General features: G+C 46.2%; 1 protein-coding gene across 8 annotated transcripts in view; it reads right to left on the bottom strand.

The window, feature by feature from the left end:
* Positions 1-17513, bottom strand: part of TDRD12 (tudor domain containing 12) — a 3486095-nt gene that overhangs the window by 2099880 nt on the left and 1368702 nt on the right. For all 8 annotated transcript variants that reach the window (XM_085639447.1, XM_085639446.1, XM_085639448.1 and 5 more), the window contains one exon: positions 11952-12108. In XM_085639447.1, the coding sequence (XP_085495573.1) occupies positions 11952-12108 (157 nt within the window). The remainder of the gene's footprint in view (positions 1-11951; positions 12109-17513) is intronic.

Below are 17513 nucleotides of genomic sequence, written 5' to 3'. Positions count from 1 at the left end.
ATGCACCCCTTATTTAGGTTTAGGTTCCCTATATCTATCCATATCACTGCACATATAAACCTATCAGTCACCCTTATGGCAGGCCTTATCAATCGTGAAGGCAGGGTGCTGGGTTTAATGCGAGAGGGTGGCCATGCATGAGCAGAGCCCCTCTGCAGCCTTCACAACCTTTATTCCGGGGTGGTTTGTGATGCAGCCAAACCATATACTCTTAAGTGCATTATAACCTCGGGGTAAATGCTAACTTTGGAATGGCTGCATGGAAACATGTATTTGGTGTCAAACACCTTGGAATCATACCTCCACACCAGTAATTGGTGTGGGAGGTATGATTCCACCCTACTAGAGGGAGAAACATGACTTCACCGGTACACCCGGTACCAGCTTCACAGAACCCTGGCATCACTAAATGTATGCTCACAGACACGAGTCTGCCCTCCTGCTGCTGGACGAAACTCCGGCAGGGGAGGCTGGACGATAGGTTTCCTGTTACAGGGAGGTGTGACCACCTCCCAGATAGGCTTTAGTGTATTGGGGCTGGGTGGGTGCACTCCACGAGTGCTTTGATGTTTGCACTGGGGGCACATTTGGTGCCCCTGTGCATAGTCCAGCTCAAACCGGTTGCATGGGCTACCAGCCCCTGCTCTGGCACGAAACTGGACAAAGGATATTGGTGTAGCCACCCCTCTGTCCTGACCCTCCCATAGGTGGGTCCCCAGAGTTTGTCCCACCCCTTCCTTGGCTATAAAGTAGGAACCACTGGCTATAGGACTTTAGATTTACCTGGACGAAACTCTGCTACAGAATCCCAGAACTTCTACTATCTACACAATGTTGGATGACCGAAGAATCTCCCTTGGAGTAAAGGAGTTACTCTCCTGCAAGGCAGGCACCAAAGATGCATCTGTCCGGTTTGCAACTACTTCCAAGCTTCCCTGAGGCCGGTCCGTGCTCTCAGCAATCCTGAGATCCAAAGCCCTTGTGGGGACCGTGCAACCGGAACCCCTGGACACTGTGCACATTTGCAGCAGCATATGCTTCTTGGCGATCCCGGAGGCTGTGCTTTGGGCTACTTGTAGTCCAGACCCGAGCAGTGATTCAACCAAAGATTACTGGCCTACACTCCGAGTGTCCCGTGGGCTGGTATTTAGTGATTCCTCTCGAGGTCCCTTTGCGATCCCTTGTCCGTTGGCTTGTGGGTCCCTGAGTAGGGAACTTTGACTTTCAACAGGCTTACCTGGTTGCTCCAGACGTGCCCCGACTCTCCATTGCTTGGGGAGTCCACACGACCTTGCTGGTCCACAATGCTTGTTGATCTCCAATCCGGACACCGAACCCCCCCCCCCCCCCCCCCCCCCCAGCACTCGACGTCCTTTGTGGGCCAGCTCGCCTGCAGACTGTGGTCGTCGTCTCCTGGTTGCTGTGGCAGTGGAGTCCAGCTTCACCTCATCGCATCTGAAACACCCGACATCGGTGGGCATCCTGATAAACAAAGAAACCAGATCATACATTCAGTGTCTCCTCATCAATGAAACGTCTTTGGGTAAAGCAGTTAAAGAAGCCTTAACTTAACATTTGGAAGCACCCCTCGTCGCCCCTTAGCGGTCAGCTGCCTTGAAGTTGGCACACTAAAAGAAGAGTTTGATGGGTAATGTGACCACCTAACAGGCTCTGCAGCCAAGAGTAAATGGACCATTTGAGCCAGGGCCAGCAATGAAGCTTCCAAATCTACTATTTTTTTTTTCTAATATCGACAAGTGTCCCTAATTTTGGAACTCCTGATATGCAGTTGCAACAACACCCTCAGCTTCACAGGCTCTCCGAGGCTCATATTCCCCGATATGAAGAACTACTCCAGAGTCCTACCTCAAATACCTTTGCTGTGGCTGATTATTTTCAAGTGCCTGTCTGGCCGCCGCAGAAAACTGTCAACACAGACAAGGCTTTACTGAAGAACGGTCACTTTTACAGAGCTGTGGGTACGTTGCATTGGGATTGTCCTTATACCAGCAGAGATGATATGGGGATTTTGTGCACTTGAGTGTTTTTTTCATCATATTTTCAGCCCCAATGGCAAGCAAAAGACACTACCCTAGATCACCCTACAACAGAACTTCAGACCGGAGGAATGGTACTGGACTCTTAAACTTCACCTGTGGGTGAAGCAACTGTGCACATCTTTCACCAGGAGCATCTTTGCCATATAGTTACAGTATTTGCTATTTTCAATCTTGGGCCCTACTATCAAGAAACTGATTCCTCTAGCCAATCCACTGCTGCGCCAAGACGCCCCCTCAGTCGATTACAGGCTGTAGGAAAGTGCCTATTTTTGACATGGTCACTTTTTGCCCTAGTACTGATGCTTTTTGACTTAAAGTGCAAGGGGTCCTTGCTGGCCAGGTCCCCAGTGCCCGTGCTCTTTCCATAAAAACAGGTAAATGTCTAATTGTAATGCAAATGGGAAGGACTTCTGTCTATCTGGTCCCCTTGCCACGACATTGCAAGTTATCAGGGAGCCATCTTAAGCATATGTACTGGGCAATTTCATCCGGTGCTCCCGCCGGGACTTCGGCTTGAGATGCTGACAAGCGTCGCAGTCCGTAGAATCATGGTGCTCACCCAAACACCACATACAAATAGGGTGAGGCTCCGTTGCTGACATCTGACGCGCACAAGAAGCACACGTCTTGAAACCCGAAGGCATTGTACACTGTTCCCAATGCAAAGGCGTTAAAAGAGGCCTGAAAACAGGTCAAGGGAACTCACTCCGGATCTGCGTTGCATGTGGAAAAGAAGGAAACTGACGTCCGCGCGCCGGGGTGGGACTTATGTGACCTCGCTGATGTCACGTCCGCGGACATCAGGGCGGGGTCACGTGGTGCAGCCCCCGGCGCGCAGAGATGCTGTGGCAAAAAAAAAGTCTGGATCCAGTCTCACGCCTGGGGATAATTCTACGTTAAGCAATCTGCAGCTAGTATTCTCTATCAGATACTTCCACATTGATGCCATTTTTGGATTTATTAGGATATACACCTAGAGGGTATCTGAGAGGAACCCCCTAAAACCTACTAGTCATTTAGTGTGCTGGCTGACTGGACTCTTCCAGCAAGCCACCACAGACTAGTTCGACCCCCTGCTCGGGAAAGCAAACTCTCTCAGAGGTCAGGAACAATGCCTGCTCCGGGGGAAGGTGATCACACCTCCTCCAGCAGGATGGATAGTGCATCAGCATACCAAGGTCAGAGGCTTCAAAGTTTCTGCCGCCAATGATATGAAACCATGTTTCATCTAGACATAGAGAATGCCACCCCCTGTCGTGGGACCCATTTGGCACCAGAGCAGGTGGGAAAATTAGCTAGTAAGTGTCTTGCACTGTCAGGCCAGACATACTCCTAAGGTGGGCCACCTGAAGTGGACACTCGAAGAAGGGTTTCACCATCTTGTTTTTGATGGAACTAGGAATTTTGAGTCTGGTTTATGCCCACTCACCAAAGGAAGTGGTCATATAGGGGCTGTAGTCACCCAAGGGGTAGGTAGCTCATTGGCTACTACCTTGCACTTCCCATAACACCCCCCAATTCAGTAATAATGAGGCCCCCTGACACCAGGAACTCAGAATTATCTGCCTGGGAATAGAAGGACAAAGAAGATCCAACACCACAAACTGTGGACCAGCATCAAAACTGGTGCAAAACCCTGCCTGGCTGCTGGTCTGCAGACAATTGCAAAATAAATAAAAAAAATAAAACTACTTGTCCTGCCACTGAACAGCCTCCCCAAACCCTTTTAGAACTGTCCACTACTTAGCAAACCAAACAGCATCTCCCTTGAGACGGAGGAGCCATCTCCCTGCATTAGAGGCAGCGACCGCATCTGCTCGATTCACTGTTTTGATGACCATCGGGTCCACTGAGGGAGCAACTTGCAAGGTCAGTGAAAGTCCTGGAGGTCATTCCCGTTGCTTCACCAAGTCTCGAGACGCTGAGCCTTCCTGTTGCCACCCTGCATCAATACATGGGGTACCGGAGCACTTGCAAGTACCAAGGCTTGTTGTGTGTCCATCCCGAACACCACAGATGCCAACACCAACATGCCAGACCAGGGACGTCAGGATCTCCAATGTCATCACTGAATGTGGCCCGGCAGTCTTGTTTTCTCTCCCTTTCCAGGTCACCAAAACCAAGTGACAACCTCTAACTCGAGCGACCCATCGGGCAAAACACCTATGCACCCAAGCCCCAAGCCCAGGTTCAAGAAAACAGACTGTCTTTGTGCTCCAGGGACCATGTAGTGCTTGAGGCTACCAAAGCTACCAGAACCTCTGCACCCGGACTCACCAGGGCAGGTAAAAGCAAACTGCTGGTGTTTTCTTAGACTTTGACCCCTAAGCACCTGAAGTCCAAAAGAAAGTACCCTGAAAACTGGTTACAAGTATTTCTTTGCAGTGTTTGTTTCTCCCATAGGCTAACATTACTGTGTTTGAGACGCATACCTCAAAACCTTTGACTATTTTGGCTAATACTACAAAAATCTATAACTCTTAAATGACTTATTTGATTCCAATCTTGGTGTCTAAAATTATATGAAAATCTGTGTTATTGTTTTTAAATTGGTCTCAACATTCTTCGAGTGCGTCTAATTTTTTTGACAGTATATACAACAAATGCTTAACACTACCCTCTGAATTAAATGGGGCCTAGTGGTGAAATACATTAAACTGCTACAGCCTGAAAGTGTTCTCCTCCAAGAAACACCTCAAGGGGACCCCTTGTCGATGCCTGGGAAAGGGAGCTTACACCACCCTGACACACACAGGGTTTACGAGTGGAGCCAGGCGGGTGGCCATACTGATGAGGAACCCCCATTTCGGGTCATTAGAACTTGAATAGATGCCAATGGCTTATATGTTGGTGTGCAGTGCTACGGGGGTCAGTCCGAAATGACCATACTGAGACTGCAAGCCAAAGTAACAGATATTTTCTTGTTGTCTACCTCTACAATGCATGTAATATGTGGGGGGGGGCTTCAATGACGTCATGGCCATGGGACTTGTCCGTTCCAGGAGCCAGACGTCACCCACTCAGGTGACAACACTGGTGCAGTTTGCTGAGAGGCTTGGATTAACTGATCTATGGCATAGCTTACACCCCACTGAGAGGAAATCTACTATTTGGGAACCCACAGGTTCTATTCAAGGATCAACTGTCTTTGCACCTGGGAGGAAGTAGGGGAGGTTGTCCAAGCGGACTTTCGGGCAAGGAGACTATCTGACCACTCGCACCTACTGATCCAAGTAGGAAGAGTCAGGGAGAGGTGGACCACAGGGTGGAAACTAAATGCATGGGACCATGAAAGATCGGGAGGTGGCACGGGGTTCTGGGATGGACACAGAACTGTATTTTCACAAAACCGAAGGGAGCAGTGGCATCTAAGGTAGTACTTTGGGGGGAGTTCAAGACTGTGCTCCGTGATAGGGCCCAGAATTTGATCCCGGGAAAAAGAGAAGGGAAGAGGTGGAGTTAAAAAAGCTGGAGAATCAAATTATGCAGATGGTAGGTGTAGGAAGGTGGATATCGGACTATGGTTACCCCCAACTTTTTGCCTAGTGTCTAGCTGGTTTTTCGACTTAGTTGGCCTGAGATCCTGCCATTCAGGGTCTCAGGCTGTCTGCTCTCTCTTTAAAATGGACTCCATGTACCCTAGGTACATAACCAATTGGTAAGGATCACCTTATTGGACCCTGTACAGTGTACCCTAGGTACCCAGGGCATAGGTGTACCCTAGGCCTCCCAGGGGCTGCAGCATGTATTATGCCACCCCTGGTCTGGCCTTCCAATCAGACACAACTGGCTGATCACTCAGCTGGGGCAAGGTCGTGTAATCACCCCTTGCTTAGATATAGTATGCCTATATCTACCCTTATATATAGACACATGTGTACCTATCAGTCACTCCTATGGCAGGCCTTAACAATCCTGGAGGCAGAGTGCTTGGTAACATGTGAGATGGTGCTCTAGCATGAGCTGAGCCTGTCTGCAGCTTTCGGAACCATGTCCTTATAGCTGTTCTATGATATAGCCTACCATATACTCTTAAAGTGCCTTATAATCTTAAACGGTTATGGTAACTATGGTTTGGCTTTATCAAAACATGTCGTGTAAGGTGTCTAACACTTTGGAATAATACCCCCATACCATTTCTGGTGATGAGGATATTATCCCTCCCTTCTAGAGGGAGAGACATGTTAAAATCCTACTTTGCTGTTTATCTCTAACCAAAGCCTCAGCATCACAAAATGGATGCTGCTGCCACAGACACAAGTCTGACCTCCTGCTGCTGGGAGTGATCCCAGCCAGGGAGGCCTGGACAATAGGTTTCCTGCTTGGGGAGGTGCTAGCACCTCCCCAGACAGCCTTTAGTGTATTGGGGCAGGGTGGGCTGAAAGGAATGAGACATGCCTGGGGCACACAAGGTGTTCCTTGCATAGTCCAGTTCAAACCGGCGCTGGGGCACTCCAGCCCCAGCTCTGGCGCGAAACTGGACAAAGGGAAGTGGGTGTAACCACCCCCCTCCCAGGTCCCACCCATAAGGCGTGACCTAGCAGGTATCCCAGCCCCCCAGATTAGTATAAGAGTGGGAGTTGGGCCTCAAGACTTTAGATTATCCTGAACCTGCAAAACTGAACAGAAACTCTGGACCTTCGACATTCGACGAAAGAAGAAGACTGAAGAATCTCCCTTGTAGCCAAGGAGTGGCTACCCTGTGCAAACAGGCACCATCAAGAGCCTACCCTTTGCTTTGCGACCGTTCTACGAGGAACCGACTGCAGAGCCCGACCAGAGCCTTGACTTCCAGACTTCTCCGACCCTCATCCACATCTGCAGCAGAGCTGAGATCCGTGGAGGCGACGAGCGACCGGCTACCTGGGAAAAGTGGCTAGTAACTTACAGCGCAGCTTCTGAGGTACCCTCGAAGTTGTGCACCGGGGATTGAGAAGCCCCAACCCCAAGCACCATCTGCACCGAAGACCAGCCCCCCACACTACACGAGTCCTGCGTGGGGCCCTTCAGCATTTTCCTGCTTGCCGCGTCTGTCCGGTTGCTTGCCCGCTGGCTAGTGGCCTCTGTGACGACGCATCCTGAAATCTTCTGCGCTGGTTTGGCTCCTCCAGACTGGCTCCCGCTTCTCTGCAAAGAAGAAGCACCCCAGACCTTCCTGGTCTGCACCAGAAGCAAGTCCTTTGTTCTTCGTGGGTTCCGCTTGCCAAGGCTTGGTGAGTCCTAGTCCAACTTCGACGCCGCCGACAGCAAGAGCCTTCGTGGGACAGCTCGCCTCCTGGTCGTCCTCGACGCTTCCTGGTCCTCCTGGCTGCAGCGACAAGCTTCACCTTCACCTGCAACTCTTCACGACATTGCCTGGTTCCTTCCTGGTTCCACGTGGTCACTGGCTAGTGACCTTGACTCTGTCCCTTCTGCTTGCAGGTTTCTTCTCTTCTTGATCCCAGCCTTGGGATCCACCGGACACTCTTCACTGACTGCCTGTCAGCATCTTTCTTCAGGCATCCATAGGAGTCGACGACGAAAACGACGCATCTTCACCCCTATGCACCCGCAGCCTGTGGGCTAGGTAACTTGGGTACTCCGGTGCTCATCAGGATAGTGACTATCCTAGTGTCTAGTTTTCAAGTCTCAACTTCCTAGCTACTCTGGAAGTGTCCTAAATCTACCGTTTTCTAAACTGTACTATTGCTATTGACTTTTACGCATTACGCGGGAGTGTTTCCACTCTGCACACGAATCCCGTGGGCCTCCCACTTCCTAACTAACGCTAGTGTAGTGTAGCCCCAGCGATTCCCTAGGCCTAGGCCTATCCTATTTCCGTGACAGTGGTTCTTATACCACTTACTTAGTATATGGTTTGCGTGGCCCCTAGGGCCTAACTGTATTACTTACCTGTGTGACTTACTGTATGCATTAATAAGACTGTGTTGTACTTACCTCTAATCTCATAAAGAGTGCTGAGGGTTTGCTTAGAATAAATACACTTTATTTTATATATATATCTGTTGTGGTGTCCTTTCATTTGGTATTCAAGGGATTATATATGGTATCACAGCTGGCTTCACATGCCATTCAGAGTTTAGCCTAAGACTGCTCTTGTCCATGCTACCACTAGGATAGCTGGTCTATAAGGTTGACTTTACAACCAATCACCATAAGGGTATTTGGACTGATATAAGGTGTACACTATAACTAGTGACATCATACATCAGGCCAACTTCTCACAGTAGGGTCCATGGGATCGAAGTAAGACACTCTGGTGCATAAACAGATCACAACATGACAGGCAGAATACAGGGTCTCAGCACACAAAGAGGTAGAATAAAAAACCGATGATGGCCACACTGCATAGTTTATACAAGACTGGGGACAAGGCTGGTATATCACTAGTGTGGTTGAGTCAAAAGGAACAGGAAGCCCAATGGGTGCATAATATTATTAACCAAGCAGTAGTTAATTGGGACACGGATGCCTGAATAGTAAAAAGAATTTCTCAATACTAGGAGCAGTTCTACAAGGCCTGACCAATGCCTGGCCAAGAATAAAATGGGGAATATTTCGCCTTGGTCTCCACCCCGGTGTTAGACAGGGATGCCAGCGAGACTTTGGAGGAAGAATTAACTCTGAGCAAGATTGAGGCCACCATAGTCAAATTGATATCTGGAAAAAACCACAGTCCAAATGTAATTCTTGCAGAGTTCTGCAAGCCCTACGCAAACCTAGTAGGACACCATGTATTGAATTTGTTTAGTGAAGTAGGCTAATAGGGTGAACTTCCCCCAGACCTTCAAAAATCAACAATTATAGTACTCCCCAATGTAGGGAAACCCAGGGATCATAGCAACTCTTATCACCCGATCTCACTATTTAATGTCGAGACTAAACTGCTGGCTACCATCATGGCCCTAATATATCACAACCAATTGGGTTTTATGCCCGGCAGGTCAACGCACCTGATCCTGAGACGCACTCGTAACTGGCTGACAACAGTGCAAGCCCGTCAAACACCACGTCTTCCTCCCCTTAGATGCTGAAAAGGCATTTAACGCTATCCACTAGCCTTTTCTCGAGCAGACACTACTAAAATTTGACTTTCGTCTGCAATTCAGAAAGTGGGTTGCAGTGCTGCATATAAATCAGATTGCAGTGGTTAGGGAAAAACGGTAAGCTGTCTGCCAAATTTCCAATAGGGAGTGGAACCTGACAGAGCTGTCATCTATCTCCGCTCCTGTTTGCCCTCATGGTAGAATTTCTAGCATGCAAGGCAAGGCTACACCCAAGAGTGGATGGGTTCTGTATCTTAACAAGGGATGAGACAGCGGAAAAGAAATTGCTTTATGCTGGCGGTATACTTCTCTACATCATAAACCCAGAGACCACTATACAGGTACTTTTTCAGATACTAGGGGAATATGGAGCACCCTCTGGGTATAGGATAAATCAGTGCTCTATACTCCACAGGGGTTGTGAGACATATCTCAGCTACCACGAGGACTTCGGGTGGCTGAGGATGGCTTTAAATAATACCTGACCTGGGGATCTTTGTGACTTCACAAAAGGTGTTTTTTGCCAACCGCAGCCTCTGAAGGGTGCTGGTGAACTTCCAGGCTGATGTTGGACGATGGAGGAGAATCCCTCTCCCTGATGGGGCGGGCAGCCCTCTTCCAGATGATCACACTCCCCAAATTACTATATGTGCTTCAGAACACATACTATCTCGTCACTCAGACGGTGTTCACCAAGATTTTTGGGGAACTGAGGACCCTGCTGTGGGATGGTGGTCATCCTGGAACTTTGCTCAGAACTTTATAAAGCCACCAATGTAACTGTGGGTAGCTGCTCCCGGATACTGAAGGATATTACTGGGCTTCTCATCTGATAAACATCAACAACTGGATCTATGCACCCGGGGATCATCTGACATTTATACTAGAACGGGCATTGCTACAACAAAAATCGCACACTACCTATACGGAGGGAAGGGGTCCCAGAGATTGCCACCGGCAATGCAGGTTGCAATGAAGGCCTGGATTAAGGCAACAAAGCCCTGGGATGGGCACATATGACCACCAAAGAAACACCCCTTTGGAGAGGGACATGGCTGGGAGAGATTACTAAACTGCAGGCGTTTGAGAGGTGGGACACCATAGACATGTCTACTGTGGGTGACATCCTCGAACACAGGGACTTCATGCACTTCTTCTCGGCACAGTGGCAATACAATTGACAACGCAATCAAGTATACACAGCTGCACCACACATGGCAGGCAGAGGGATTGGAGGGGACGGAGAGCCCGGAATATGCCCCCCTTAAGGGGTGCATACTAAATGATGAAATGGGTAGGGGAGCAGTCTCCCTAACACAGGATGTTCAACAATATGCAGGACACTCTAGGCCAGCTTAGAGAGAGATGAAGGCTGGACATGGGCGACCTCGAAAATGTAGAGTGGGTGGTGGCACGGATGAGGTTGCTATCAATTCTCGCCTGCACTGGATATAAACAAAAAATCTTCACAGGGTCCTATGATCGCCACAGACTGCACACAATGGGGAGAGCGCCCTCCCCACTCTGCTTGCAATGATCTGGAGCAATAGGATCCTTTATACACACAATATGGGATTGCTCCCACATACAAACCTACTAAAACACAATCATTCAAGAACTTTCTGCTATACTGGAGGTCGTGTTTCCACTTGACCCGAGATCTGTTGTTCGAAATTCGAAACGTCATGATGTTCCACACCTTAAGCTCCTCTTTAGTGCCCTGGGCCTATTGGTGGCCAAAACAGATGTAACCAGGTAATCCGGGTGCCAGATATGCCCACCATACATGAGTGGAGAAAGAAAATGGACTTCTACATGGCAGAGGAGCAGGTTACATAACATAGCAGAGGCTGCCCCTGCAAATTCTACAAGATCTGGGGGATGGTGGCAGGTATACTATGGACTTGGGTCGGCTGAGGATGGCCTTGACTCAACACTCGGGCCGACTGGTAATGTACATTATTCTGTGAAACTCTGCTCTTACTTTTTGTATTTGTGGGTGAAGGCGCGAGTTGTACATGACTGTATGACCTCTTTGGTTTACACTTAAAAATAAAACAAAAATACAAAAATGTTTAAAAAACCCACTACAATCTGATTAGACTACCACAAATAGAGCACTTGGGAATATTAATTTCAGCCCTGAAAACTAATAAGGGTCATGTGTACTTTTTGTATGGTGTGCCCTACACATTGGCACAACCACATAAAAAGCCAGCTTCCTACAGGGGGCACAAGAAATTCGATCAATTTCTTGCTCACTGATTGGCAGCCTGGTGCTCACAGCTGTCTGTCCCTCGGAGCTGTGGTTACCGTAATTATCTATGAAAACTCACATTAATTAGGAGTTCAGACGGCAATCTCAAATACCCAATTTAGCAGATGGTTAAGGTGTAAGAGAGCAAAACAGTATGTGTACTAAGCCAGTGGACAAATTAGACATTAAAACTTCCTGTCTGCAGAAGAAATCCTCATGACCAGGGTATTGGGCGATACGATTTTCAAAACTATGTGTACATATAACACTATAGTGGAAGTGGCACTAAAGGAGTCATTAATACTTACCTATAATAACTGTATTGCTCTTTGTTTGTTCTCCAAAAGTACCACAGCTCTTATAAGAGTTGCCTTTACACTTGTAGTATTGTCAATCAAAGGTATTCCATGTGTACAATGAAGAATGCATTCATGTGGCTATTCTGTTTTACTTATGACAACATTAATGAAAAATTATCTTGAAATAAAAAGAGTGCTTATATGTCTTTGGAGTTATACAACCTGTAAGTTCATGTGACTTATTTAGGAGACAATATACATACTAAATACTATATAAAAAAGCTCTTACATCCTCTTCGAAGGGTTACATTTTTGGCTTCTTCTTTATTCAGACCCGTTAATATTAACATTGGATTCAGTGGTTTGATGCATCTTCCATACATTTCCACCATCTCAAACACACACTGTGCTTTCTTCCATCCATGGCAGATGAACAATGCAAGTGGCTGCCAAAAAGGAATGTGATGAGCAAAATTACAGTACATGTACAGTAGAGTTTTTCATAAATTACATTGTTAATATACGAATTGTAACCCTCTGCAAATAAAAAGATAAAATACTTCACATTCATTGCTTTTTTATCTGTAAACACTTTTTGCATACTTAAACTACTATGAACTTTATAAATTGCCTTCAAACACCTAAAGAGGAAAAGACAGCAGAAGAGTCCAGATGGGTGTGTAGTCTGCAGATCCATTCCAATAGGCGATACCCACCTGCACTCTTTAAAGGTTTATCATAATTATTTTGTGAATTTAGGAGTGCGATTGTCTCCTACTCTTTCCATTTTCAATGGCAAACATACAAAAACAGACTGCATTTTCCTAAAGTTCAAATAACAGGTTTACATACCTATTAATCCTATCCCTCCACAAAACCTGATACTCTCTTTCGTAACCTAGTCAAGTTTGAATTTGACAATCTTTTATATCCAAAACTAACTAGAATGTAAATAATGGGCCTGGGCAAAGTGTTGATTATTTCAGAGAAATTCAACAAATAACAGAATGTTGCATTACATGAATTTCACAAAATCTTGCATTACAGAATTCTGAATAATTTTTGCCCACAGGCGATTGGTACATACAGAAAATGTCTACCCAGAGAACAATTTTTTGCACAAATCAGCTCTTCTCAATATTTTGCATTACTTATAGGAGGAATATCCATGCACCAAAAAGTCCAGGAAACTGCATTTCCACTAAAAATTTAATTTAATTGAATTCTCGTGAACTTTTTTTTTTTTTCCCATCAAGAACATTTATATTAGCACACATTTGATCTATGTATATTCTCCTACCCTTTTTAGCCATTTCGTTACTGGGGCCATAACTGTATACCCCATCTTTTAGCCTGATACCCCTTACAGGTATATAAAGCCTGTTCAAGTTTATATACGGCTATAAAACGGGCCAGGAATTCGTAAAACTTTGGGGGCATTGGATCCTTCCATCTAGTTGCAATGAGTAGCCTTATTATAACAGAAATAAAAATGATAATAGTCTGGGCTTGATCTAACTCTAGCTCAACACTGCTGTCATATCCAATCATCATAAGCAAAGGGGTTAGTGCCACCATTTTTCCAAGGATCCTCTCCCAGAACTTTACCAGTTCGGTTTTTATCAAATCAAGTTGTGGGCACCCATAAAACATATGAATCTTCTCTGCTGGCCCTACCCCACATCTGGGGCATTTGTCGTCCTCCCTTTTCCCCCATCTGAATAATGTGGCCGCGTGAAATACAAATTATAAATTGTTTTATAGTGTTGTGACTTTAGATTGGTGGATAGGAGCGTTTTTTTTTACTAACTGTAGTGACATATCAATATCGACATCTTCGTCCACTAATCTACTGGCCCATTTAGTTTCAGTTATTTCAATATCGTCCAGAGCTTGCTCCATCATCACACTATATAAATGTTTAATTTTACAGGCAGTTCTCCCCATGGTTTCAAATAAAGCTATTCTAGCATTAAAGATTGCCTGTCTCCTTTTGCCAACCCCCCCCTTTATTGTAGATATTTGAGATAATGCCCATCCGGAATTCCGAATTCTCTTTGTAACTCACTGCATAGATATAATTGGCCATTTGGCTGAATATCTCCCACCATCCGTAAACCAAGTTGTTCCCATTGCTTGGCTATAACATCATAAAACACAAGGGGGAATAAGTATGATCTCCAAATGGGTGTATACTTTGTTATCTTTGCGATATTCATATGTTTTTATATTCTACCCCAGATTTTCCATGCATTCAATATAATCTTAAATCGAACCTTCTTATAGTAGCTGGGTTCCAGTTCACGTAAAAACAGCGCTTTTGACCATTCCCCAAGTGCCAAATCGTAAATTGTTGGGAGATTCTCAGCCTGTGTCCCACTGGCGCTGCCAGTAGTTTAAAAAAAAAAAAGTATATTCATTTGATACAACAAAGCTGCCCAATAATAAAAAGTTAAATTAGGAGCAGCCCACCCTCCCCATGCTTGTGGCAAAGTAAGAATCTGTAAAGATCTCCTGACCTTCACATTTTGCCAAAAAAGCCTACTAAATAGAGAATCTAGAGCTTTGATTAAGAATCCTTCAATTTCAACCGGGAGTGCCCTAAACAGGTACAGCACCTTAGGAAGAATCATTAAAAAAAAAACACAAAAAAATGAATTCTCGTGAACTTGAGAGAGAGAAAGAAAAAAGTTACTTATCTTCTCTTCTTTCTGGTGGATACTCTAACTGCGTATTCCTCAACTTGTGAATATTCTAAGGCGCCAGGCTGGATCCAGAGATAGATTACTCTCAGCTCTGCTCCTGTGCAATGGAAGGTGGTATTGTGTGGATCTGGGCAACTTTGTCCTGCACAGGAAGTTGAGCTGAAGGCACATATATACACAATCCCTACGCAATTTCATACATGCCTTTCTTCACTGTTCGTGCCATCAAATGTGGAGATCACTAACTCATCAGATATGAATGTGAGGAGCTCTCTAAATCAGAAGCTTTGTATGGATAGTTAAGAGTGTCCATTACACAGAACAGAGAGAAGGAAGAGTGGTGAGGAATCTGCAGTCAGGTAGAGTATCCACAAGAAAGAATTCCCAAAAACTTTTTCTTATGATGGATACTTCGAACCACAGATTCCTCACCTTGTGAATAGATAACAGTACCTCACAAGTTGATGGGTCTGTGAAAAAAGCTCAAACCAAAATATCCTGTAGGACCAAATGGGAAAGTGCCCTTGTCGTCAGACCAGGTTTCCAAGGCAGTAGTGCTTCATGACATATGCAGTGACACCCACATTCTTACCTCACTCCACATGCCAACACAGTGGTACCTGCCTTGGCTTGGACTGTTTGAGCCTTCCTACCCTCGGAGGGCTGCTTCTTGGCCAACTCATAGCAAATTTCTATATTGAAGACTATCTACCTTGAAATGGTCCATTTTTGGACTGTCTTAATCTTCCTCATCCCAGCCAGCAATACAAGGGGTCATTGCCATGTAGATGGTCTACAATCACTGTAAAAGGTCAAAGGTTCTTTGGGGTCAAAGCAGTAGTCTCTCCTCTTTTGATGGGTGAGGTTGAGTGAACAATGCCAGAAGGGTGGCAGATTGTCTGACATGAAGGTGTCACAACTTTCAGCAGAAATGCCACACTAGTCCAACAGTTTGTCTGGGAAAAAAAGGTGATGTAGGGTGGCTGAACAGACTGCTTGTAGCACACTCCTGCAACAAGCTGAGGTTACTGCTATCAGGAAGACTGTTTTCAAAGTCAGCAGACAAAGCACAGCTGGGCATTAGCTCAAAAGGAGGACGCCAGGAAAGTGGGGCCCACATAGAGGGCACACTGTGGCATTAGAAAAGGTTTGGGTGGCAGCATATGGACTGAAACTTTAGAGAACAGCATCACAACAGGTGATTTAAACAAGGGCAGCTGGTCTGGTAAACACAAAAAGGCCAACAAGTAACCTTTAACTGCGCAAAACAAGATCTCAAATGGAACAACATCCAGCAGCTTTGCTTGTAATTGGTCTGTGTGGCAGGAATTACAGCAAGAAACAAACTAGTCACAGCATCCAGCATAAACAGATTTTGTTGATGGACATCCACTTGCTAAAATGACCAACTACTTCAGAGGGCAACCAAACGCAATCAACTGCTGCAACTCAATCTCCATTCAGGGAAGTGTAGATTGCACAAGCCTGGGTGCAGGACCGTGCCATGCTGCTGAGACAGAAGATCCTCCCGATGTGGCAGCCTGTTTGGAGGACAGATGCTCATGGCCAGAAGTTCTGGGTACCACACTCCTCTGCACCAGGCTCGAGCCACTAGGATGATTTCGGCCAAATCACACCTGATCTTCAGAACTCTTGATATGAGAGGCAGCGGTGGGAAGGCTTTTAGGAGTCCTGGGCTCCCCTCTAGGCAGAATGTGTCTCAGAGAGCCTTCTTGCGCACTCCAATGTACAAAAGTATTGACACTGCACATTCATGTGGTGGTAAAGATTTTGACAGGACTCTCCCTCCACCCCCTCTGAATGGAGCGGTCATTCATAATCCACCAGGCCTAGTAAACAGAATTTGTCTGCTCTGGCATTTAGAGAACATGCCAAGTGGCTCACGGTCAGACAGAACGCCTGGAGACTCTACCAGTTCCAGAGGTGCAGGGCCTACTGGGACAGGACCCAAGTCTCAGCCCTGCTTGTTGCAGTATCATACGGTGGTGGTGTTGTCCATGAGCACCTGAATCAGGAACGCCTTCAATTCTAACCAAATGGCCCTGATCAATAGACTGATGTGGAGATGGGTCTCCACTGAAGACCAGAGTCCTTTGATCTTCTCAACCCAACAGTGACGCATTCATAATGGCTAATCACTGGGTGGTATAGGAAGAGGGGTCTGCCACCAGTCCACTTGTGGCCGAGCAGTGACCACTGCAAGTCTTTTGCTGTCTCGTTTGAAAAATGGATGGAATCAGAAAGGTTCCTTAAGTACTGAGCCCACTGAGACTTCAGATGCCAATGCGCAGCCCGCATGTGCATCTTAGCATAGTTCACCAGCAGGATGCGGGAGGTCAGGAGTCCAAGAAGTCTCCAATGAGACCCAGGACTGAAGCTGAAAAATCGGATTCGTAGCCCAAACGTCCTAGACTCGATAAGGAAGGAAGGCTCCAAATTGCACCATACCCATAACTACTTTTATGAACTGCAAGCTAAGTAAAGGAGTCAGGCGTGTCTTTGGCACAATGATTGAGAACACCAAAGATATTAGATGCACTGTCATCTAGAAATGATCTGCAAAGGGCTGTGGCAAGCCCACATCCAATATCCAGTTGTGAAGTAGGGAGAATACTAGTATCTCTGGAATGGTCTCAGGCTGAGAACAGGTCTACATACTCTATTTCGAATCAAAGCGGGACTTTTGAGCCTTCTTGTGGTGCTCAGAGAAGTAGAGTTTGGCCTTGCAGTTCCGGGTGTCCTTCTGATTCATCCAAGAGCATTTGTTGCACAATTTCGAGTCATGCGAGGAGCCAAGACACCATAGACAGACCTTGTGAGAGTTCTTCATTGACATCAGTTTGTGACAATCCTTGCAGCATTTGAAACCGGTTGATTAGGCAGGAAAATCATGTAACTTGTAACAATGTTGCCAGTGAGCACACTTAACATTTGGTTTTATAACTCTAGTTCATAAAGATAAACAAACTATGGTGTGCATCCTCGCCTGTTCCTTTATCCCAAGGTTACCAATGTCAAATACTGTAAAAGTCTGTGAGAGGAGCACCTACTCACTGGCGGGAGCACTACTTCAATAACGTTGCAAGCAAATTCTCTCAAATAATATTTGAAAAAACATGTAACTT

Source organism: Triturus cristatus, chromosome 12, assembly GCF_964204655.1.
Source record: "Triturus cristatus chromosome 12, aTriCri1.1, whole genome shotgun sequence".
Classification (NCBI taxonomy): Eukaryota; Metazoa; Chordata; class Amphibia; order Caudata; family Salamandridae; genus Triturus; species Triturus cristatus.
The sequence above is the reverse complement of the archived record's forward strand: the minus strand, read 5'-3'. Positions and strand labels throughout refer to the sequence as shown.